At 30.8% G+C, this 26,546-nt stretch overlaps 1 protein-coding gene across 10 annotated transcripts in view; it reads left to right on the top strand.

Annotated features, from left to right (window-relative positions):
• The window catches only part of LOC118191570 (protein hu-li tai shao-like), a 122,583-nt gene extending 101,255 nt beyond the window's left edge, over positions 1 to 21,328 (top strand). For 3 of the 10 annotated variants that reach the window (XM_085807360.1, XM_085807359.1, XM_085807361.1), the window contains 7 exons: positions 1,609 to 1,749; positions 2,049 to 2,105; positions 3,454 to 3,480; positions 8,252 to 8,323; positions 14,017 to 14,102; positions 15,423 to 15,582; positions 20,018 to 21,328. In XM_085807360.1, the coding sequence (XP_085663486.1) occupies positions 1,609 to 1,749; positions 2,049 to 2,105; positions 3,454 to 3,480; positions 8,252 to 8,323; positions 14,017 to 14,102; positions 15,423 to 15,560 (521 nt within the window). In that variant the 3' untranslated portion in view covers positions 15,561 to 15,582; positions 20,018 to 21,328. The remainder of the gene's footprint in view (positions 1 to 1,608; positions 1,750 to 2,048; positions 2,106 to 3,453; positions 3,481 to 8,251; positions 8,324 to 14,016; positions 14,103 to 15,422; positions 15,583 to 20,017) is intronic. The other 7 variants (XM_085807363.1, XM_035362367.2, XM_035362369.2 and 4 more) reach the window with 7 other exon arrangements.
• Positions 21,329 to 26,546: the final 5,218 nt, after the last annotated feature.

Below are 26,546 nucleotides of genomic sequence, written 5' to 3' on the forward strand. Positions count from 1 at the left end.
CATTAATATGTAAATTTGCATTTGTGGCATTCTTAATGATAGATTTAAAACTTTTAATTTTTATTCATGCAGTTCTCATTTTATGTTGATTCAAATTCAGTGAAAGTTTCTTATGTATCAAGTTGTGACTATATGGCGAATTTGTGTTCGTAATATGTAATATATATTTTTGTCTTGTTTGCTTTTAATTTCGTATATTCATAGATTATGCAGCCTTGTGCTTAGTTCTATGGCATTTAAACTATTATGGGAAGATCAGATGGTTTTTTTGTTAGGTTCATAAATGTGTTTCAGTTGCTAATAAGTTTGAATATGACAAACAGAAGATCTGTCTGAAAATGATTCAGAGCAGGTAATTGATAGTATTAGACAGACATTCCCCCCTTTCTCTGAATAGTGGTAAAGCTTACTGCAAGGAGATTTTGATGTTGGCATTTTATGGATGTGATAATCTCTGGAAACAAATGGTAAATTAATTTGAATTTCTGGAGCTATTGACTTGTTAATACTATTAAAGTCTGTTGCTTGCCAGGTGTACTTTTATTGCAAGATTAGTTTGCATGTATTGCTGAATAACAGCTTAAAACATAGTTCCGAACCTTTTTATGGTCCTCACCCTGGGAATTCTTTTAATATTTGTACACTTCCTACAAATATATTTGATCTCCTTACAGTATCAGCTTATTGGCAGTTCTTTGAGTGATGATTTTTGTGTCATCACTCAAGGAATTCCTTTCAGCCCTTTATGTAGAGAATTGCTGGTTCAGAATGATGCACATAAATTGCATTGAGACAGAAAAGACTGGCTTAGTTTACACATGGGAAACCCTTAAAAATACCACTATTCAGAGACTTCAGCCACTCAACTAATCATGGTCCATATGATGGAAAAGTGTAAATCTAGCATCTAAATATGGAAAATAATACATGTTTCGTATTCTTATTCGTATATTATATTATCAATGGTTAATATTAATTGCTACTATAGAATGTTTTGGGAATGTCGTGACAGCAAAATCATGTTGAAATTGCATTAGATTTTTAGTTGAAATCTTTGCAGTAACATAAAGTAATTTCTGTGTAGGGCTGCTTCAATTGTATCTGTGGTGACTTTATCAAATAAATATATGCATTGTTGCACTTTATATTAAGGTAACCATTAACTGGTGTAGGGAACTTGCCAGGTAAACCCCAATACTCGAATGTCTAGAACTGGGACCTAAGCAGAGCTGTTTTAATGAATTTGCTTTTTTTTTTTAAAGTGCTATACATCTGAATAAATTAATTAAATGTTAAAATTTCAGTGGAAATATTTAAACATCCTAAAATTTAATTATTAATCATTTTCATATGTAATGATTACATATTTAAAGTGTTTGTGAAAAATATGATTTTATTTATGATATACCCAACCATATAGGATATGCATAGGTTTTTCTTAGGCTGAAAGGGACAGTTAATGGTCTCTTTGTGGAACAGAAGCATATTCTTAATTGTGAAAAATCTTTACTTATATTTATTAATTTCTCTTTAGAAAATTTTCTTGTAAAATTTGTTAACAAAATACTGAAATTAAAAAAAATTTTTTCTAAAATTTTGCCTTTATAGTTGAAGATGATATTCCGGATCATATCAAACCATTACTATTAGAGCCAGTACTAGCGCCAGAACACCAGACACTCAGTTCTCCTGTCCAAGATCTTAATACACCTCCACAGTCTCCTGCATCACCATGTTCTGATGAAGAAGGTACTTCTGTTTTGTCATAAGCCTTTTATATGGGATGAATTGCTTGCACTGAATTTTGATCTTTAAACATAATTAGCTTGCTATGTTTTGAATTGCCTACTTTGTAGCATGTATAAATATTCCTTTCAATATTTTAAAATTAAGATAATCAGAATATCATGTATTGAAAAATAAGTCATTTTTAAATTGAAGAAACTGCACCTATTCTTTTATATTTAAGCATGAACTCTTGCTTTGCATATTCTTTTAATTTATTCTAATTTGCATGCTGTCTCTTTCACTGTTTTATTTACCTGCAGTTGTCAAATCAGGTGCTTCTGTTCAGAGGTCTCTGTCTGCAAGACTGAGTGTTGAAGGTAAATAATCTCCAAGAATGTTTTTAAATGGATATAAATTAATTGCATTCTGAATATAATTTTCTCATTGCTATGGATTAAGTCATTTCATCTTGGTATATATTGCAGAATATTGTTAAAAGCAAGAAACAAAGTTAAGGGTTTGTCATGCATTTCTTTTTAAGATCTGCATGCATTTCTTTTAAGATCTGTATGCATATTATACAGACTATTTTTAATATGATTTTATCTATTTGTGCCAAAAAAAGGGGGTTAAAAATTTTAGAGTAGATTTTTAATATTGACCACTAATATGAAGCAGCATGTTTTAATAATGTACACCACTATGTAAATTTATTGCAATTTGGCAGTTTTAACAATTTTAGTAATGCGGTTTAAAAAGAAAACTTACAGGAAACATTTTAAGTTTATTGTTGTATTTGTAATATTCTGTTTCCACATATCTTTTTGGAAACCTTTTGGAATATAGTGAGCCTCTGGGACCGCATCCCAAGTTATGTAATTGAAAGTTAATGTGTATATAGTGCAATGTTTGTATAAAACTTGCAGTAAAAATGAATTTTGGCTTTGAAATGCTTTGTTTGCTATGAATTAAAATTCTAAAACAGAAAATAATGTGCAATAGTATTTGACTCTGCAGGAATTATGTTATTTACTACCAGCAATCTGTGCACTACAAAATGTATTAAAGGTTATTCCACATATTCAGTATTTAAAAATGTACTTGCTTAATTCAAAACAAGAGATTGACTTTTGTAAATTTTAGAAAACGAATTTAGATCAAGTAAGAAAATGCTTTTTCAGATATTCTGCTTTGAAAAAGTCTTTATATATTGAAAAATGATTATGTATAAGTTACTTTGGTTAAATGTAAATGTCTGCATTGCACTGCTCTGCTTGCTTTGCATCTCAGAACTATTCTCTTAGTTCTCCATAATCTTTGCTTTAGCATGTTTTTTTTTTTTTTTTTTACTGCATTTGGGACTAAAAGAATTGCAAAAAATAGTTTGCTTTTTGACTTCAGTTTTCATTCATTTGCAGTGTTGAATAAATACCATTGTTAACTTTTTAATCTTTTAGATTTGGAAATGCCATTATGTGTTCTATTCTTGAGTTCCTGTATTCTAATTCTTATGTTATGACATTTGCTGTGAATTTTTGTCTATTTAAAAGTTCATTTCCTCTTCCATTCAGTGTGAATCATTGAGTTATTGATATAATTGAGTTCTGTTCATATTAAGGTGTTTTGTTTATTTCAATTTTAAAAGATACTGCTGGAGAATATTGAATTTAATGTTCTGCGTTTGATACTCTAAATATCCAATGCTTCTGTTTTTCATGCTTCTAGACCAATCTGAGTGCTTAAAACTTGAAGGTAAGTTTCCTGAGGAACGGTTTATTCATATATATGATGTGCTTTCTTTAAACACAAGTTGGCTATGTTAAAGAACGGCTTTTTAAGATATAAATGAAAGCTTTAATTATGTTAGTTAACTGGTATTTTTTCATTTCACTTCTTGATGTGAATTAAGATTTCTTAGTTCATTTCTTAATTTCAAAGACAATTCTTTCTTATTTATTATAAATCATGTCAGGAACCATTTTTAACTAAAATTTTTATTAAAATGAATGAATGAATGTTTATAATTAGTTTACTTAATTCTTCATGGGAAGTTTAATTACTTATTCCATTTTCTAAGGCATGAAATGTTACTTGCATGTTGTTTGCAAACTGCTGATCAGATAACATTATTAAGTAATAAAAAAATTGAAATTTTTAAAATAAAAAATGGCTGCAGAAATTAAAAGGTAATACTTTGATCTGAAAATATACTTATGCTCAAAATTATCTTTACATAAATAAATGTAAGTTAATATATTCATGAAGTAATCAGTCAGATGTATTTTTTTAATGAAATGGGTAAAAAGCAAACCCATTTTATTTTATAAGCAAACTGAATTTTGTAGTTTGAAATCAGATATCTGTATTTATAGAAACAAAAATTTTTTACGGTGAACTATCATTTGGGAAAATTTTTGGTAAACCTACCACTGTTGTGCATTTAGAAGCGGATCTGGGGAAAAAACCCACAGGAAGAAAGCACACAGGAAAAATTCTCACAGAATAATGCTCACAGTGAAAAAGCCCACACAGAAATATGCTCACATGGAAAAATGCTCACACAGAAAAACTCACATGGAAATAAGCCTACTGATAAATAAAATACATAGAAATATCCTTATATTAATCAATCAATAATTAATCGATTTGAACATAATAAACATACTTAATTTTTGTAAAAAAATTATTTGACCATTTAAAAAAAAATATTGGACAAATGCTCACATAAACATTTTCGGAGTCGGTATATAAAAGAATGAAAACTATAGTAAATTTTTTCGTGTACTATTATTTTTTATATCACTGCCCCTGTACAACATTTTTATTTCTGTAACTGCCAATAGTTAATTTTTGCATACTTTTGATGTGTATCTATAGAAATTGATGTTTGAATGTAGTTAAGTTTGGTGCCAAAAAAGTTCTAGAAGACCACAGTTTTCAATTGAAGTGTGGAATCATTATAAAGCAGCTTTCGAAAAGTCTCCTAAAACCACAAATTGTTACAGAAGCTTTAAACACTTGCGCTACGATTAAACTTCATGGTTACGGTGCCGTGCGCTACAATATAACAAGGGGTAAAGTGTCTCATTTACGTCGCTCCGCGTCTGCGAGTGCAATCCAGAGCTGTAACTCGAGAAATAAACAATCTCGTTGTTAGGCGACATGTGCACCACATTTTCATTTTTGTGATAAATGACTTTTGATGTGGTGTTCACGTCATTCGCGGTTTGAGACAAAAGCATCTCGACGTGCGTGGCATGTCTTTTTAATGCAAGTGGTTAATAAGGTACTAAATTCATTATGTAATTGTAGCCATCCCAGTACGTGGTTTTTATTTGACAGACTGAAAAAAGATCTAGCCTGTCAACGTTTATTATTCGCTATTGTAAACGCATGACGAAAGTAAAAAAGTTTAAAAAAAAAAGTATGAAAACTTACATTTGGTAATTGTGAATCATGTAAGAAACTATGATGAAATTGAATATAAAATTAGATATTTACATATATTAGCTAATATTCAGCACTTTTATGTATTTATAACATTTTTAAATATATAATTATGATTTATATATAATAAGGTATTTTACATAATTTAAATAAAATAATTATTTAAGTTTGCTTATTCTTCTAATTGTTTATATTATAAAAGTTATATTTACTATTATTTATTTTTAACAATTAAAATTTTAATAATTTCTCATTGTATATTCTGTTTCATTTTTCTTTCTTATCTCCTTTTCCTAACTCAAAACAGCCCATTTATTAATCTTATATAGCAACTGAATCTACACATAAGTTATACAGTTTCTGATATATATATATATATATATACATGTGTGTATATGAATCATTATATCATATAATTTAAATAATTTTACCTTGAAAAATTCTTTGAGCATTCAATCGATGTTGAAATCGATTAATTATTCATTAACCTAAGAATATTTCTACGTATTTTATTTATCAGTTGGCTTATTTCCCTGTGAGCATTCAATCGATGTTGAAATCGATTAATTATTCATTAACCTAAGAATATTTCTACGTATTTTATTTATCAGTTGGCTTATTTCCCTGTGAGCATATATCTATGTGAGCTTTTTTCCGTGTGAGCATATTTCTAAGTGAGCATTTTCCCATGTGAGCTTTTTTCTATGTGGGCATATTTCTGTGTGGGCTGTTTTCCTGTGAGCATTCATACCTGTGAGAAGTGTTGTGTGAGAATTTTTCCTTTGGGCCTTTTTTCCTGTGGGCATTTCTCCGGTCACCATTTAGAAGCATAGTAAACAAATATGTAAATGGCAAGATACCTGCATGATTTAGTCAGCTTGTTTTTTTTTTTTTTTTTTTTTTTTTTTTTACTAGAGAATAAAACAGAAAAAAAATTATGAATGTTGCTGAATAGAAATGCTTGGTTACAAACTTTCGTAATAAAACTAGGAGACTGATTTACCACATCTCCCAATTTTTATGTTATCTAAATGTACATTGTATTTTTCAAACTGTAGTTCTGGAACTATTGTTTTTAGGTATCAAAAAGAAATGCAGTAAAGAATTTTTATGCCCCCCCCCCCCGAAAAAAAAACACTACTAGGCAACAATGTTATATCACCGTGAAACTTTAAAATTGTGCAAATTCCCTTTTTTGCAAGCTTTTTTTTTTTTTTTTTGTCTACACTGTTTTAATCCAAGAAGCTTTTTCCCTGCTCTGGTTTTTTTCCCCTATACATTTTTAAGAAGTGACAAAGTGAAATTAGCAAAAAAATTTAATATTTAGTTTACTTGTCTAAATTTTTATATATATGTTTAGTTTGAAATCATGTAACTAATTTAATCATTCAAATTAAGCAGTATAAAGTAGCTTAACTAAAATATTAAATTTACCCTATGACCACTGCAAAAAATGTAATTTTTGTTTCCCTTTCATCAAATCATATTTGGCTCTTTTTTAAGCCATGTTGGTGCAGTGTAAAATACTCCTAGTTTTTCATGTTTCTAGCTTGGCAATTGTAGTAGCAACTGCTTCACAACATCAGTTTCAGTCTGCAACTGGCCATCAACCTTGGAACCTAACTACTAGACAGCAATATTAATATCTTGCAATTATTGCCTATTAGGCCTTTTATGTAACAGAAATTAAATACTTCGAAGATTTAATGAGAGATGTTTAGTCCAGAAAATCAATGGGTTGCATTTCTGGTTTCACAAGAAAAGGGCAGAGAGCATCGAGTCCCAAGCCTATAACAATCGACCTGTTCTCTTTTCGGTGATGAGTTTAGACTCAGTTTAACATATTTTCTAAATACATTTACATCCCCAGGGAAAATGCTAGCAAAAAAGTTCCTACCCACACCAGGGAATGTGATCAAGTGATGGTGCAAATGTGATGTTATGGAGATAATCATATTTCTGAGCACATTTCTTGTAAATCTGTGGCTGCCTAGAAATAGGCATCTAGAAATCTTTAGAAATAGAGATGAAGTTTTATAATCTCTTATAAATCATTTTGGAGAATTTTTTAAATTATTTTTGTTATGGATGATAATATGCAAACTGGATGAACTTCTTGAACCACAAATGTTGAATGAAGTCGCATAGCCAAATCTGTTTTAAATTCTATAAAGAACATCTTGGAAGATGTGTGGTTCGGCAAATATCTTGTAGAAATCCAAGTGTCTTGGAGACTGTTTACAAAGTGGACTCAATTTCCTAAACTTTTACCCCTCCTTAAAGGTGCGTAAGCTTTACTGAGAAGATGAAATCACACTGAAATGTTATGTGTTCCCCGTTAGAGAAAACTACATTTGGTGGGCTAAATCAAAAAGTTTATTTATAAATGCAAGTTCAGTATTATTAAATAAATGCAGTTTTTTAAATATTCTTATTTTTCATTTCTAATGTTATGCAGATGCTTGTGAATTTTGTTTTAAGATTATTCTGTAGGTAATTTGACCAAAATGTTATTGCTGTTTTCACATGTCATGGATCATGAATGTAAGCCACAAAGTATTATATTTAAGTGTAAGACTGCCTTAATAGATGAGGCATGCAATCATTTTCCTGTTGGTGATTCATTTTTAATATTTAGAGATTTTCAGTGAATCTTTGTTGCATGTTTTATTTGCGATTTCAAATTAATTTAGATGCCTTATAGAATACATTTATGTAAAATTTCGGTATTTTTTAAAGTTTTTAATAAAACTCTTCACTTAGTATATAAGTTTAAAAACCATTAAAACATTAGTTTATGAATTGTTTACTTTAAATTTATTTGATGTAAAAAGTATTCTGTGTAGATACTTGAAAGCAAATTTTTTTTTGCAATTCTTAAATAATAAGAATTTTGGAGGAAAAAACCAGCATTAAAAATTTGCTTGCATTGAAAATGCACAATGGCGCATATTTTAATTTTTAGTTTTGAGATGCATGTAAGTGCTTATATTCTCAGCATGTAAAGTTGCTTCTCTCTTTGCCTGATTTCTATTTGCATGTAATCTTGTGATGCATGTTTGCATGTTACTTATAGCTGCTGAAGAGATACGAGAAAAGGGTTTTCAACACCGTACTTTTTCAGAGCGTAAACCGAAAACTAAACACAGTAAGTTATGTCAAGTACTATACATGTATATATAGAATGGTGATTTATTTTGTCAGTATTTAGTATTTTCAAATCTCTTTCTCATATTACATTATGAATATATTTTTTATTTTGTTGAAATGGTATTTTTTAAAAGTATTTAGAGGAAAATTCTTGCAGCAAGAAAAACGAGCAGGATTTATGAGTAGGTATTGGCCGGTGTTGAAAAATAATTAATGATTGAGTTTTCGTGAACAAAACTAGGAAATATTAGAAATTCCAAATGAAATGTATTTTGAGTACATCATCAGAATGAATTAAGTTTTCATACTCAAACTTGCAGTTTTAAACCTGATTACAAAGTATAAAGTATCTCATCAGCTATCAGTCTTTAAAATGATGCACCTTATTTTCAGACTTATAAAGAGTGTCCCAAAAGATGGTTTCCTAACTTAACATGCTGGTCTGTCAGACCATGACAAACAAATTTTACATAGGAAATTATATGAGAAACCCTGATCAGCTGTTCCCTAGAGGTCTATGTGTGCAGGTGTATTGGCGAGTGGAAAGGGGAACCATTTTAGGTAAAGAGGTTACAGGAGAAGGACACATTTGTTGAGTAATAAGGAACTGGCTGATGTGCATATGAAGCCATGCATAGAAATGGACAAGGTGCAAGACGAATGTACCAAGAGCGATTCCACATCTGCCAAGTTGTGCATTGTTTGGACAACTGCACGTTAAGTGAGGCTAGAGCTTTCTGAGTTAACAGCAAATCAGTCAACAGTGCACTACGTGCACACCTGCCATAGAGGAAGCTCTGCATAGGGAAATTCAAAGATACCTAGGAATATGTATTAGAGTGATCAAACGTGAGACTTAGGTGTACCTTACTGCAGTGGTACGTTACAGTCTAGGAGCTTTAATTTTATCCAAAAGCTTTGTTTTCAAACAACTGTTTAAACAATCAATTCTTTTGGTATTGCAGGAATTGAATACTTTTAACAGTGCCTGAGGCTGTTTTTATAACCTCATGCATCATTGTGTCATATTTTGCCAGTAATTTAATATCAGATAGAAAAATTACTTACACATGTATCAGAGTCCACGAAAATTACATAAAAAATTGCAACTTTTTAATTAAATATCACGGTCAGTATTTGCTGTGCAGAAGTCAAAATTACTATAATTCCACATGTAACCAAGTCCTTTCTCTGTGTCCCTGAAAACTGCTATTATTTTTTCCTAATATTCAAGTTATCTTGATTTAGTGTCTCCAAAAGTAACTGAAATTGATTTCATCTTTTACAGACTTATCTAGTATTTGATCAATATGGTTATTTGTTTCCCAGTTTTTCTTTTCAATACAGCTTGCAAAATAATGAGAACATCCCTTGCCCTTATTTATTCGCATGGATAATGTTTGCCAGTGTTCAGGACCAGTGGTAGGTAAAGTCAGCAATTGCCTATGGCAGCAAAATTTAGGGGTGCCAAACCAACTGAACTTCAACAAAAATTCAAAAAATATATTCCAATTGCCTGTATCTAGAAAATAAAGGATTAGTAAAATAAATGCAACAGGATTTGACAGGCTTCTGCCAATTCCTATACTTTGAGATGTGTAGCAGGCAAGAATAGACAAACTTCTAAGTTCTGAGTAGTGTGTATGTATGCACACAACCATGCGACACAAAGTGAGAAATGCGCACCCGCTGCTGACAGAGTTAACTACCTTTTATGGCGCTCTAATAAAAGTGAGTCAGATTTAAAACTATGCCTTATGTATGCAATAACGGGATTAATGTTCTACAAAGGCCAAATTTTTCAATAAATATCTTCTTATCCCTTTGTAAAGATCAAAATCAGATGGATATCTTTCATTTTTTTTAATTTCTATAAGTAGTTGGAACACTTTCAGACTTTTTTACATCATTATTTCTGACTGGAGCTTAAATATTTTCTGACAGGTATTGTTCAATGACTTCAGTTGAAATAGTTTCTGGTACATTTTTAATTTTTAAAATTGAATTTGAACTGTCTGATGTTGCATTTTAAATATTCACTATTTTCTGATGACTGTTCCTATAACCTCAAAGTTAATGCTGGATATTTTTAACTAGAATTTTCAACTTGGAGATACTGATCAGCAGTTTTAATTTTCTTCATTGCCTGCTATAAAGCAGTGCACAATTCTTTTTTTTCTCCCCATTTAAAGCTTTCTTCTCCATAGTATAAGATTTTTGTTTAATGTTATAGTTTATAAACAAAAAGGCATATAAATGGTGTAAATAATTTAATTCATCATTTATTAAATCAAGAAGAAAATTTTAATATTATTCAGTATTTTCTGCTTATTGAAAACGTTATATTCTATATCATTTCATAAGATGATAAGCAATTTATTTAACATTTTTCTTTTTGTTCATCTCCAATCGAAATATTAGTTTTAATAATTTTACTCTTAACCTATGACCTCTGCAAGCTAAAGTTAAGGCAGTCTCATCAATATACCAAATTCTTGTCAGTGGCAAAATGAATAAGACTTCTGAACAGTAGTAATTCATTCTAGGTATGAAACCTAGTGAATGATCTAATAGCTTAGATATCCCCCCTCCCATGCAATAGTAAATACAACTCACTTTCTCTCACATAGTATGCTTTCCTTTAGGCAGACAGCACTCTCATCCTTTGATATAATCGACTTTATGAAGAAACAGTATGTCATCTGCACGAGATTGTAAGGAACAGTATCTAGACTAGAAATCCCCATTTTCATCTTTAACAGGTTTTAAAATGTAAATAAAAAATTTAACTGAAATTTAGCAAGCACATACATTAAATTACAAATAAAAATTAATGGAATTTCATGTTTTTGTTTAAAGATTTTTGTTTTGCATTAAGATTAAACTATTATGAGATTTATGTAAATAAATTAATTGTATAACTAAGCTTTGAAACAAGAATTGGTGCAATGTTTATAATGTCCAAAAAAAGTTTTAATTCCTACCCTCAGCCAACTCAATCTTTTTGTATTTAAGAGAAATTTTTACATGTGGGTACAATACAAAATCATTTCCTAAAACTAGATAGATGCTTTGAGAATTCTAGTGAACTTCAAGGTCCTTCATTTTTGTAATGTGCTCGCATCAAGCAATTCAGAACTTGTTCTCACAATAAGCCTGAGCAACAGTTATCATAAGGACTTTGAGAGCTCTCCTCTAGATGGGAATCAAAACAAAAGCATATAGCTTTTTTGCTTTGTGTTCAGCTAAATTATGGTATATGTAACATTGAATTCAGTTTTTGTCTTTGCTCCATAGGGCTTCCTAACTGTGTCGTATGGCACACATAGAGGGCCCTTGGAATCTTAAGATGGATTCTGTTATATACGAGGGCCATCCAGGAAGTAGATTACGTTTCCGTCTGTGTCCGCTAGGGGCGGGGCTAGCGCGGCCATCTTGGGGTCAGAGCGTTGCGCAGCTCAGTCTGCATCTAGCCGTGCTAGTGAGAGGTTCGTGCTGTGCTCCGTTCAGATACTGTGACGGTTTGAAATGTCTGCGTTAATTGAAAATCCTGCGAGGTGCGCTCAGTAATAAGGTTTCTGACTGCAAAAAACTGTAAACCGATAGAAATCTATCGGCAGCTTCGTGAAGTGTATGGGGACAACATTATCATTGAAGGTGGAGTGCGTCAGTCGGTCATAAGATTTCAAAATGGCCGAACCAATGTTCACGACGAAGATCGAAGTGGGAGACCCAGCATAGTGACCGCCGAACTTCTCGAAAAAGTCGATGCTAAAGTCCGTGAAAATCGAAATTTCACAATAACGGAACTTTCTTTGAGTTTTCCACAAATTTCGCGAAGTTTGTTGCACGAAATCATCAGCGAAAAGCTTGGTTACCACAAGTTTTGTGCAAGATGGGAGGCAAGAAGAGGTAACGAAGTGGTTGAAGGCGCAGGCGGCCGAATTTTTCGACGAAGGAAATTCCAAGCTCGTACATCGCTACGATAAATGCCTTAATTTGTATGGTGACTATGTAGAAAAGTAGTATTTGAGTGTGGCTTTCATCTGTATATAATAAAATTTGTTTCCTATACTTTGTTTATTTTTTTATTCCAAAACGTAATCTACTTTCTGGATAGCCCTCGTATATATGTATATTGGTATTCTATTATATATCTAAGAATCCATGTTAAGGTGAAACATGTAAATGCAGCAGGACATTCAAGGGTTTGGTCCTCTGTGCAACATTCTATTCTTTGCATACCGTTATTTACACATATATGGAACTCGATCTTTAAGTCTGTTACATGGCAGTCAAATATTATACTGCTGTTGAAAAAGAGTTCTAGTGCAACAGATTCTGATATTCGAACTGCTTTGTAATATGAGCATTTTTGATTAGCTCTCAAGATCACTGCATTTTGATAGTTCAGTTGTATGTTTGAGTTGAAGTAAAAGCACAACTAACTTTTGATCAAATAATTGGCATTAAGTTTAATGACACTGCTACCAACTTTCATGATTAATGGGATGCTTTACTCTCAAATTTTTAAAGCTTACAGAATATGTTATCTGTTATGCATTTTCCCTCTGAAATATTATGCAGTTTTAAATAAAGGATGTAATATTCAAGTTGATAACAAATAAGATGACTGTGTTTATGATTGTAGACCAGAGTAACTAGTCTTCCTTAATTTAGCTTTGCGTGTTTAATATGCTCAACTATCCAAAATTTTCTAGAACCCAGCGTTTTACATTTTCCAAGCTTTCCGTATAGTATTTTTACTGTATCAAATTTGGGAATAATTAATACAAGCCATTTCTGAGGCATTCGTGTTTAAATCTTGGCTGTAATTTTCACATTGGGGGGGGGAGGGAAATTCATTTGCCAAACTTTTGTTAACCCTGACATTTTTTCGCTCTTCAAAGAAAATCTTTCAGAATTTTAAATCTTGAATTATTAATTCACTATTCTAAACATTCTGTAGTTTAAACATAGTTTTTATATTTAGAAAATTCTAAAATTATTTTAACTATATATTTTAAAATACGTTGTCTGAGGAACCTTTAGAAGGTATTTCAAAAATGGAAACTGTCTTTTAAAATTTTATTCATATGTAAATTTAGAACTTAAATCATATGCCATATCAAAGATTGAGAATTTCAACTTGATTAACAATGTGTGTCGTTATAAATGAAAAAATATAAATATGCATGAAAAATGGATTTTAAACAAGTCACTGGTAATCCTTTTTCATTTTGATCGAAATTTTAATTAATAACTATCAATCTTTGTTTTATTTAAAATGTGAAACTTTGTTTAATAGAATTTGAAAGGTAATATATATATAGAATCTTAAGCAATCGCCTCCCTAAGAAAACCACCTCTGAAAGTGACCAATATTTTTCAGAAAATAGTTTTTAAAAATATAACTTTATTTCCAAGATTTCAACTTAGTAACTGAGAAAAGAATTAATCATGAAAAATTTAAAAATATATTTAAGTTATACAAATATTTCAGTTCTTGTTATTAAGTTAAAATCGTATCGATTGTTGTCAGCTCATAAAACACTTTTTACTGTTGAGTAAATTTAAAACATAATTCGAAAAGAATTTCAATTAAAAAATATTTGGGTGTATTTGAGTATTTTTTTTTTTGAGCGTAGACTAGTGTGAACAGAAGTGTATCAAAATTACTTTTCTTCTCAGCTGCTGATATAACTGTAAATGGAGAAGAAAAATTAAAGTCGGCTGAAAGTGGAGAAGTGTCAGCTGCATCCAGAAGTAGCAAAGAGGTGAGATCATTTATCTTCACCTAATTCATGTATAAAATTTATAGAAGTCAATAATATTTTGAATTATTTTAAGTTATCTGTACAATATCAATAATACTTTTTAAAAAACTTTGTAAACACCAATTTTATTATATATTGGTGTATTGCATTATAAATTGTAAACAAAATTTTTATATATAACACCAATTAAAACAAATATTTTTTATCATAAATTTGTTAAGACTGCATTCTGAAAATAAGGCCACCTGTTGAAATACATAATTTCATTACATTCAAGAAATAAATCTTTGTTGAAAATGCAAATTATTTTAAAATTTTAAAAATTCCATTGATTTTAAGAACAATTTGTTTTAGTTATACTTAGATTGTACCATCTTAACTTTATAAGCCTGCTTTCACATAAACTTGTTTTCTTAGGGGAGCATTTGATGAATGATAGATGGTAAACAGTCTGTCATTAGTGGATGTTCAGCTCATCCAAGTAGTGTGTAGTAGGATTGAGGAAAGGTTTTGGGCTAGCCTTTTAAGGTTCTTGACCTCTGCATTCCATGTACCACCGTGTATCTCTATATTTGTGCTGTCACTATTTCTTTAGCAGTTAACAGAAACTCAATTGTTAACTGAAAATGAATAATCAGTTCCCTTGTAAAACTTGGTTTGTTCATTCTGCTGGCAACTGTGGTTGCACCGTGGACAGAATTCTTGAAGAGATGGTTAAATGACCAATAGGTGTTGGCCATATTTAATGGACAGTCCGTAACTGGCAAGTGCCTGCTTGTTAAAAAGTTTTGTGGTCAATCAATGTTCCAATTTATTCCAGTGATATTCAATGAGGTGTGCAGTAAGACGTTGGACCAGCCAGTTCAGCTTTTTTACATTGGCATGATTTCAAGTCATGCATCTGGAGACCTTCCATTGTTGAGCTGAAACAAGAATTTATTCCAAACTGTTGCCATAATGTGGAAAATAAACAGTGTGTTGGTTTATGTCAGTGCAATGTCCAGTGTCAGAAACTATTACATAACAATCACTGTATTTTGGTGTTATTTATGTATAAATAAAATTTGATACAAATACATATTATCAATGTAGAAGGTAGTTTTCTTATTTAAATATATAAAATAGGCATAGAACTTTCATTAGTATAATGTGCTGTGGTATAAAATAAATCTGTTTTCTTTTAGAAGTGGAAAAAAGACATCTAAGTTTTGGCCTTCTCATACACATCATCATACATCTCATACACATCATACATAACAATAAAGTATGCAATCATATTTTTATTTTGTGAAAATTTTAATTAAAAGTATAAATTTTCAGAGCTCACCTGTAAAAGAGTTAGGTGATGAGTCTCTTAAAAAGGATAAAAAGAAAAAGAAGGGTCTTCGCACGCCATCATTCCTAAAGAAAAAGAAACACAAGAAGGAGAAGGAAGATAAGGAAAAGGTAGCATCATAAATGTGAAATAAGTACTGCCAAGGTAACTACTTTCAAATACCTTTCATATTAATAAACTTCTAAAGAACTTTGTTATATTTTTAATCATGTGGTTATAATAAATTTGTAAGAAAATTGCTGTCATTTCCATTCATTGTCACATGACTGGGCTTTTAGAACATGTCTTGGTTTTTCCTATTAGACTGTGAGGAGATTACTTCGTTTGAGTTTATTAAAATCAAACACAGCATTTTATTTGCTCTGTAACTTTCTTTAGATCTCATAACAAAAGGTGCTGTGCTTTTCACCCATCTATCATCTTTCAGCCATTGTAACTAATGCAGTAGTAACTTTTTCTCAATGCTGACACTGTCATGGAAAACACATCATCTGAGATAAGCAAGCTCTGTTGCATTTTAATCTCTTTTTTTTTTTCTTGTTATAAATGAATGGATTTGATAGCTGATTAAGAAAGCATTTACTGCATGCCAAAATACATTATCACCTGCAGGTAAAATTTCCAAATTTGGAAGTTTGCTTTCTGAAAGTTTACTTTGCAATTTTTTGCAGACTGTGCACATGGAAGTTCTTGTGTGGCTTTTATTTTTGCCAATCATAATTACAGACATACATTCAAATACAAAAATGCATATTCATTTTATTTTTAAAGAAATCGGTGTATTAAAAAGTTACTATTTACTTACTAAAGTCTAACTTCGATTGTGCATCTGTAGATAGATTGAATTAAAGTTCATACTCATTTTAAAACACCGAAACACCATCAACAAACTCCTTTCCAGTATAAGGCTAAAATACTTGATTTCAAAACTTATGGACTTTTTAGCACCAAAAAGTGTTTATAGCTTACCTCAAGGGTTTTAAAAATTATTTTTTTGTTTCATATAATGTCATTTTGTGATTTTCTAGTATGTAACGTTTTATAATTCTGTTATATGTGATATGCAGAAACATTTTTATACAATTCATAAGCTTCCAAATGCTAAATATATGTTAATATTTAGTACATGCAGTTTTATTACTTTAGTTGTCATAATCTGATTATCATATGAAAAAATTCATTCGACTAAAAATATTTTTCATTAATTTATGTGAATGATTGTGCAAGGTTGCCTGTGTGCCAGTGCTTTGAAACCTGGTGCTGTTTTGTAAAACACAAATTCTGTAAGTTTCTTTGAATAAAATTCCTTTTTGGAACAATTTGCATTGATGAAAATTTTTCATCACAGTTGTTTTATCAATTCATGTCATGAAATGTAACATCAAAAATCTTTTCTTAAATATATTGTAAATCATATAAGGTATCATATTTAGTTGCATATATATTTAAATATTTCACTTTCCATTTGGGGGTACAATCTGAATTTTCAAGACACGTTATCTCAGTATTCGATTATGTGGCAGTTGAACTTCTTGTTTTATTTTGTAGAACCTGTATGACGTTTTAACTAAATGTAGCTATATGGACTAGAAACCGTATAAAAAGTTAGATTTCATAATTTTTAAAAATTAGTGTTAATATTAAAATTAAAAAATGTGAATATTTGCCTTATTTCAAATATTAAAATTAAAAATATGAATATTTGCCTTATTTCAAATATTTTAATTGAAAGTATAAGTTTATAATGAATTGTTACAAAACTAAAGGTTTTCTAAAGACTTGTAAGGATTCGTAATAAAAAGAATTCTTTGTATATGTTATGTAATGCTTATTTTATATCTAAAAAAATGTATAAAACAAACCTAATGAATTTCCATCAGTTAAGGGGTAAGGGAGCTAAATAAGATAATTTTGTCACAGTTAAATGTACAGTGGACTTCTTTTCATTTCACATTGAATTTAAAGTATTAATTTGAAAGTTTAGACAGACAAAGGGAGTAGAAATTAAAGTTTCGGAAATCTTAAACTAATGTAATTTATTATCATTAATTCATTTTAAAATAGGTTTAAAAATAATACATGTATTGATAAAACATTTATTTCCTTCTATAGACATAATTTACATTATAGAAGTTTTTTCAATTAATATGCCATTTCTGTATGAACTGCAAGAATGACTTATTTTGGAATAGTGTATTATAAATGTATATTGTTAATGTTGTTAGTGTATTAGTTGTAGTCAGAGCCAGTGCTACCAGTGCAGTTGCTCAGCGTAGCTGAATTTAGAAGCAGCAGAATCTTTTGAATGTAGAGAAGTAGTGAACAGAAAATGTAGGAGTGAGAATTTTTTTTTTTTTTTTTTTTTTTTTTTTTTTAATATGAAGGAGTCAATTCATAGCAGAATTTACGGGTAGCAAAATTTTCGAATTTAGGGAGGCAATGGGAAATAATTTGGATCTGCAGAGATAGCATTGGGCTTCAAAATGCCTTGCCCCAGCCCTGGTTGTAGTATTAAAATACCTGTAAAATATGTGTATTATATATTTATTCAAAGTTTTATAAAGAGCATAATGTAGCACACGTAAATTTAAAGGAAAAGAATTATTCATTTTTTAAGCATTTCAGTTATAATTGAAATAATTAAAATCTCCTTTTATTATTTAGAAACCTGTCACTTTTCACAAGCACTTTCATGTAATGAAAATTCAAGTAGAAATAAGATTAAAAGAAAGGGCTTTCTTCATGGCTCTTTTGTGAAGTTTTGTTCAAGTTGAGATGTTTAAAAACTTATTTAATTTAATCCTAAAAGTTATAATACTGTGCTTCTTTATGTAAATAAAAATTTCTTCATAAGATAGAATGAATTAAATGTTATGGTATGGATGAGTTTAGATTTATATTCTTGATATAATTAGATAACTTACGTCTTGTAAGAAAGTAGTAATTTTTGGGTAGAGGGAATTGCTACATACATTGCTGGACAGTTGCTAAGGGAGATCTCAAATTGTAGTGTAGCATAACTTTAAGCAAGGATGGAAGCTAAGCAGGATAAAATGCCATTGCCACATTGTTTGGGCATTAAAATAAGACATTTATTGTTCAGGAAAATGCAGAAGGTTTTGAAACATCCAAAAGTAAAAAACATTTTCTTTTGATGCTGTGAAGGGGGAAATACATATGAAGGAACAGCAAGCACCTGTGAGAAGTGTCATTAGGTGATGTTTCTACGTGAAGTGTTATGCAACTTTGCATACATTGCATCGCAAAACATTATCCAGCAGCTGTTGGTAGAGTTGATCTTACTTCTCTGTCAGTGCAAAGATGAGCATTTTTTTCGTTGTTATTGTAGAATATTTTTTACCAGCAAAACACCAGCATCAAACATTTTCAGTGGGCTTTAAATCTGGAGGACAAACTGGCATTTCAAAGCATTGAATATTCTCACTGTCAGACAATCCTGAAGAACCAGTCTTTGATGGCATGGTATGTTGTTAATAATAATAAAAAATTAAAAAAAAAAAAAAAACCGCTTATAACCAGAAGTGCCACAGAGAAGGTGAACATGAAACTGTGAATTTATCTTTGGCCATTCATAGTCCCAGTTGCATCCACATGTAGGGGTATGCTGCCACTGATCGTGATGCCTGCCCATACCTTGATACTGCATCTTGGATATTGGTCCTTTTCTTGAATATTTTCTGGATAATAAGCAATACCATTTTCACAGCAGATTAGTTGGCATCCATATTATGGTTACAGACTGAACCTGTGTTTATTTGAGAATAGCACTCGAGCCCAGTCCAGGTCAGTCCATTTGCAATGCTCATAATACCATTGCAAACGGATAGTAGGACACACATAACAGGTCTATGGGCATATAGACCTCTTTCTCTCAAATGTCTGGCTACTTTTTTTTTTTTTTTTTAGTGTTCTGCAATCCTGTGGCAGCAAGATATTAATTCGCCAGGTCCTGAACTTTGATGCACTGGTTTCTTTTTGCATGTAGAGCAATGTATCTGTCTCTTGCAGGCATCATACATTTAACATGGTTGCCATCATTATGCTATGAAGCAATGCTGTGGGCAGTGTTGAACTCCCGGGCAGCATCTTTTTTTTCCTTCACCCTTCTTCCAGTCCTTCCAATGGGCACGTGTAAAATTATCTAAGTGATGTTCAGAAGACAATGAAACTTTTGAGATGAGCCAATTAAATCTTTCTCCTAAAACTTCCACTTGGTACAGCAACCGCCTGCATGATTGAAATTCTTCGAATCTTTTATCAACGTTGTCACATGATGAACAGGCAAAGAAAGGAAAATCTGCAAAGGCACACCTTTTTTTTTATTGTATTCTGCACTATTTCCACATTTTGTGGTAGCTATTAGTTATAGTAGTTAGCAATTGCCTAGCAGTGTATGTATATATATAGAGAACCTCTGTGTTTTTCATTTTATTATTAGGATCATTATACGTAAGTTATTATTCTGGAATGTAGTTATTAATAATTTTAATGAAGTGTGTTAAAGATGAGTATTATAAGCTTTGGAAATAGATTGCATAAATTACTTTTATTCTTTCAGTATGATATTTCACATGTATAACTGCCAACACTTATTTACACTTTGGCTTGGTGCTGGATGTGACTGTATAACTTCATAATTTGAATGGCCTGCATCATGTTCAAAATGTGTGCTTCGGATTCAGAGATTCCATAGGTTATTCATCTAGAGATGAACTGAATAGTCACTTCAGCTTACTTCTTCCATTATGCTGGTGTGAACATTATGGGGTTTACTAATATGTCGCAAAAAAGTAAAAGTGATTGGCAAATACCCTGCTTCCTGTTTGTATTATGTCAAGAACCAATTATATTTTTCTTTTTTAAAACTTGAAAATATAGTCCCATATCTTTTTCTAAATATGTATACTTGATTTATATGTATTATAAGGTTGATTTTTTAAAGGAAAATATTTACTGATCCATGACAAAGTCTGTATACAAATTCTAGCTAAGTACTGTTTCTAATGAGTTTACTTATAAAGGATTCATTGAAACATTAGAGGCAGCTATATTAAAAATGAAATATTAAATAATTTATCCTTGTTTTGTAAAATTCCATGACCAGAATCAAGTTATATATTTAGTATGAAGAAAATTTTTGTTCTTTGTAATACTTTTTACTGTTTGCTAGCTTTTAACATTTTCTGCATTTAGTTTTTGTATCTTAACTGTATTATTTTGCAACTGAAACTTTCTCTGAGTTTTTAAGGTGTTTTTAAAATGTTTTGTGACTTGAAATGATTGGTAAATGTTTAGCAGAATTTGTCAGCATATGTGCCTGTATGTAAATAAAATTTTATTGATAATTTTGTTCTTTGTTATCAGTATATTTGTATTTTCTTGATGTAAGAAGATTAGTGTTTATTGAAATGTCAAAGGCTTTATATCAAGAGCTATCTTCTGACTATATTATCAGAACAGTCATTAATTGGCATGTGCTAGTGTTACGAGAGAGAGAATACTTTCTAGCTTTCTAGGAATGAAAAAGGTTGCTTTTGGGGAGAAAAAAAAAAAAAAAAAAAAAAAAAAAAAAAAAATTGAAAGTATATTTTGCCACTTTTCGTGTAAAAAATGTTAAGCTATAAAAAATCAGCACCTCTATTTGTAATTAAAGGTAATTCCTCTGTGTTTTTATGAAGCCAAATTGTTAGGTTTAACTGTTCAAATTATTCTTATGACATATTTGTGCAATTTCATGTTAATTTTTTACACTTTGACATTGATCTTGTGTATTTCATCCATGATGAATTGTAGAATAAAATTTGGAGCATTCATCATTGTGCATGTTTTTCCCCCCTTTCTGTTTCAATAAAAATGAGTTAGTGAAAAATTAAGTTTGACATGTTTTATCTTAATCTAGTAATGTTAATAAATTTTGAAGTGTTACATATGCTTTTCTAACTGTTGCTATCCGTACATATAAGATTCATAATTTTAAATTATCTTGTTTGTGTGTTGCGTTTAAAAATGCAACCTTGCTAACAGAAAAAGTACCTTGGTTTTACACATTTTCTAAATTTTGCCTGTAATTAAGAGCATATATATTACCAACTGCTTTGTAACCCTCATAACTAATAGTTTGTATCTTTCATGAAATTTTGAAGGGAATTTATAAGCAATCAAAATTCAGTAGAGCATTTAAAACAGGAAATTGTTCCCGTTACTTAGAACAGCAAAAAATAAGCATCTTTACTTAGTAAGAACAAAACTTCTGGCTCTAAACTAACATTGCATTGGAACCCCCCCCAAAAAAGATAATGCGTATTATTTTGATAGTCCTGATCCAATTATATTTGGTATTGCTTTGCTGTTTTCAACTGGATAGTCATGCTACTTCAGACTTTTAAGGGTTGTAAATGTGTGTGGAGCTAGGAAACTGCTATAATTATTATTGCAATAAAGATTGATGTAGTGCTAAATTTCATTCTTATTGTTTCAAGGTAAAAGTATTATGCTTTGATTCACAGAAAATGTAAAAGTGTGTAATTAAACCAGGCAAACTGAAATTCTATAGAACTGTGACATTAAAATGCGCCAAATGTAAATATTAAATTTAAAGTACTTAAAAATCTTTGTTATTGACGTTTGTGCTTTTCAGCAAAGAGGATTATATACTTTAATTTTTAAAACACTAATTCCTGACACTGAGATTTTAATAGTCATTCTGACGAATATTTTTGTGCTCATTTTTAAGCCCATGCTTTGTTGTGAAAAATTAAGCTCTAGTTTTTTGTATATTAAAAGTTTAAAAAAAAAGTTTTGTTTTCCTATCCATAATTTACACTCACACACACATCAGCCTTTGTGGTAATTTAGAGAAAGATACTAAATAAAAAAAAAAAAAAAAGTATTATTGCTTTTTTTATGTGTGTCCATTGAATATTGAAATTAAAAATATTATAGCTGCAGCAACAGATGTTTTTATCTAATAGTAATTTGACACAAAAATACTCACTGGCATGTTGATAAGCTAAAAGAAATAAGACTGTATTGTGTTTGGCCAGTATCTAACTTTTAGCTAAATAGAAATTTAACAATTCAGCTTACATTACTTTATTTTCCATATTTGTCGCTTTTGGTACGTGGAGTCATTGAAATCTCAAATTTCATGAAGTTCATGGCAGTTTTTTGAACATTTATATTTAAAAGCTTGGGACACGTCCCTAATAACTCTCATAACCTATACAATCCTGAATACACACTGCCTATAAAACTTCTTGTACTACTTTTGCTAATAGACATACATTTCCATTTGCAAAGAGTTTTAAAATGATGCAAATGTTCGAATTAAATTATTTTTAAAAGTAAATTTTAAAATGTGACATTTTATATGGTAAAAGTTATTAAAAACTATATAAAAAGCTTTAAAAGTTTATATAGAGAATGAGGTAGTCACGTCAGAAAATAGTGACTGGGACCAGAATTTTACCTCCTCCTTTTGGTTTAAACCTCTGTTTTACTATACCATTTTTCAATTCTGAATTTTTGTAAGGTTTTGATATTGCATATCTAAATTCAATGACTTTATTACAGTAGCAGTATGGATATGATAATATTCATGAGGACTGTCATATTTTATAGGGATTTTCTGTTTTAAAGAAGGATTTGACTGTAGAATAATTTCTGGGCTGATGTTCCTTTTTTTATCAATTTATGAAGCTCCTTATGCCAGATGCAAATGAATGCTTTTGCCATACAAGTGTATGTAGTGCAATGCATCTTTTGTTGCTTTGGGTAAACTCATTTAACCTTATTAACTTTTGTGGTTATGGATAATTTTTTCCCTTGAACCTCAGTTGTTTGCATATCAAGAGAAGTAAACTTTCGGTGCTAAGATGAGTATTTTATGAATGTTTCATAGTACCCAGAGTAAATTTGGGGTTTAAGCTTTTAGGTTTAGCTGTGTTTCTTCCAAGTCTGAGAAATATGTAGACATTAGTGTATTATCAGGATCTTGAAATAATTATTTACAAGGTATAACAATGCTTGTAAACTTGGTGATTGTATTATTGGTAGTGCTCTATAGCTCAAGAACTTTCCTAGACTTTAGTTTCTTACAGGAAGAGGATTTACATTGGACACATCAAGCCAGGAGTGAACTTCTTTAATCTCTTTGGAAACTGAGGTCAGCTGGTGTTAGTGAGATGAAAATTGCTGCTTTATCTTCACTGGAGTATGCAACTTTTTGTTCTTGTAATGGATGTTTGCATGCATATGCATCAGAAATACTACCCTTTGTTATTAAACCTTTATCATTACAGAACAGATTTATCACATGCCCCAGATGCAGTGAAATTGCAGTCGTTTGAAGATGGATTTAGACCACAAAGGACACATTGATATACTTAAATATATTTCATATATACTTAAATTGATATACTTAATATATTTGATACACTTAAATTGATATACTTAAATATATTTCAGATATACTTAAATATATTTCAGTTGCACTTCCATCTCCAATCAGCTGGCATTCGAGAAGGGACCTTACTCATTTACAGTGCTTCTTTTCTGGATGATTTTGTTAACCTTAAGATGAGAAAAGTTTGCTCCTCTAAAGTCGTGTATGGACACAAAACTGAAAATGGTCTCATAGAGGTACAGGGGCTGGAGGATTGGAGAATTTCCTTTAAATCGATTTTATTGAAGTACTACATACCTGAATAATAAAGTCATATGGTCCACATTACTTTAAACAGATGAACTTCAAAAAGGTGTGATACATATAAGTAGGTTATTTACAGTGCTTCTACTCTAGATGATTGCTTTTGTTAACCTTAAGATGAGAAAAGTCTACTCCTCTAAAGTCGTGTGCGAACACAAAACTGAAAATGGTGTCTTAGAGGTACAGGGACTGGAGGATTGAAGAAGTTCCTTCGAATCCGTTTTATTGAAGCCCTACATACCTGAACGATAAAGGCCACATTATACGGAATGCCGCGGTAATGCTTCTTAGCATTATCGTACGTTAAGTCTGAATGGAAAGGATTTGATAATTGTAAGCTAAAGAAAAATTGATGAAAGCATTGGCCATGTTTGTAACCTTTAAATTGGAGTTGGATTAAGCAGATAAATGGCAAAAAGCTGTGATACGTATAAGTAGGTAATTCTAGCACTAAAGTATTGGTGTTTTACCAATGTGAGTTTACTGGCAGAGATGAGTTAAATATTGGCGATTCATCTTTTGTTTAGTATGTGTTTGGTTTCTGGAAATTTGAACGGAATAAGTGATCAAGTTTATTAACCAGTGAATGTAATAATCAGTGGGTACTGTACATATAATGGTAAAAAATTTTCTGAAGGATGGAATGGTTTCTCTATCACGGGTACATGTTAAAAGGGTAAACGAATAATAGGGAAGGACCCATATATGATCATTGTTTATATTATATGTGATTTTTTACACTTTGAGAAAATGTTTAAAACCGTTTGTTAGTAGTTGATAAAGGATCGAATGAGGACACATTTAAGCATACAGTCAAAAGTCGTTAATTTGGACACCCATAATCCGGAATGATCTATAATCCGGACCTCAAAGCTACAAACTTTCTGCGCATGCGTCGGGTTGACGCATGCTCGTAAGACCTTTACGGCTGCGAATATGCGCGTGCGCAAAATACGTTTACGAATGCACGTTTAAATGTATAACGGACGGTATAAGCTAAGCTAAAATTATCTAATTCAGTTAATGTTGCAGATTGCGTTGTTCTTTAATCTTCGAATTGGAATCGGCTTATTATTTTTTGCAGACTGTTAGAGCAATTTTATAAAAGTAAGCTTGAACTTTCGATTATGTCAAATAGAATTTCTGATATATATTTACTAATATGTAAAGGATCTACAAAGCGAAAGTATGTTTCAAAGTCCATTAAACAAAAAGTGGAATTGCTGCGAAAAATGGATAAAGGCATATCCTTTGTTTATCTTTAACGTCGCGGCGCGCAATGAATTGGAAGTTGATCTGTCAGCACTATCCTTATCTTCAGGGCAGATGTTTTTATTTTATTTGGCTCATAATTCCTTACTAAATGTAGTATTTCATCTCGATGTACTCCGTCTATGATTTAAATCAAGTTCCTCGTCATTATAATTTGCTTCCGATAGTGAAGAAAGTGACACAGTAGTTATTGAAAACGAAAAAATTTCGATTGACAAATTAGTCGGTATTCTCGACACAGCAATTATAGGACTTGAACAGCGGAACTTTGTAACTGAACAAGAAATTTTGTCTGTTTATAGAATTAAAGAGAATGTATTATCACATAAAAAACGAAGCAACTTAAACAACTTGCATTGAAAGAAATGTTTAATAAAGTAAACAAATAAATATTAAGCTTTTTTTTTTTTTGTAAATTTTGATACCCTTTAGATCATAAGTGTTCTTTATTTCATAAATTACGGTTTCATATTTTTAATTTTATAATTTCTGCATGCCATCTTACCAGATTTAAACTGATGATCTATAATCCGGAATCGCCGAAGTCCCGACGAGTCCGGATTAACGACTTTTGACTATATTATAAACTATCTAGTTTTTCTAATACACACGCATAAAATAAATATAAACTATGAAAAGATGCATTTAAATTAACAACTCTTAATCAGTGAGATTTCCCGACCATTCACAGCCTGAGCTTTCAAATTGAGAAAATTTTTCAGTAAAGGCGATGAGGTGAAAAGGTAAATTTTTGATGAATGTGATAAAAGCTGTATGTAAAATGCACTCATGCAAAAATAATAATCGACACACGCTAAAAGAAAAGGTATAAATGTAAACAAAGGAATTAAAGTATACAATTTATAGTAGAGAGGTTGCATTGCCACATGCAAATAGGCAACTAAAATTAATGTAAAACGTAATACCCCAGTCACACCACCACGCTTTACAAAGAGTCATACTGAACTTGGGTGTCAATCTTGGGTACTATTCCCTTTTTATATATCAGATTTTCCACATCCGGGACTGGACAATTACTCTCTGCTTGCGTGTTATGGCGATAGCCATCAAACTATCACCAAAATGCAAAATTATCTTTACTCAGTAG

Source organism: Stegodyphus dumicola, chromosome X1, assembly GCF_044657685.1.
Source record: "Stegodyphus dumicola isolate Sdum_Otavi_A_Nest chromosome X1, ASM4465768v1".
NCBI classification, from domain to species: domain Eukaryota; kingdom Metazoa; phylum Arthropoda; class Arachnida; order Araneae; family Eresidae; genus Stegodyphus; species Stegodyphus dumicola.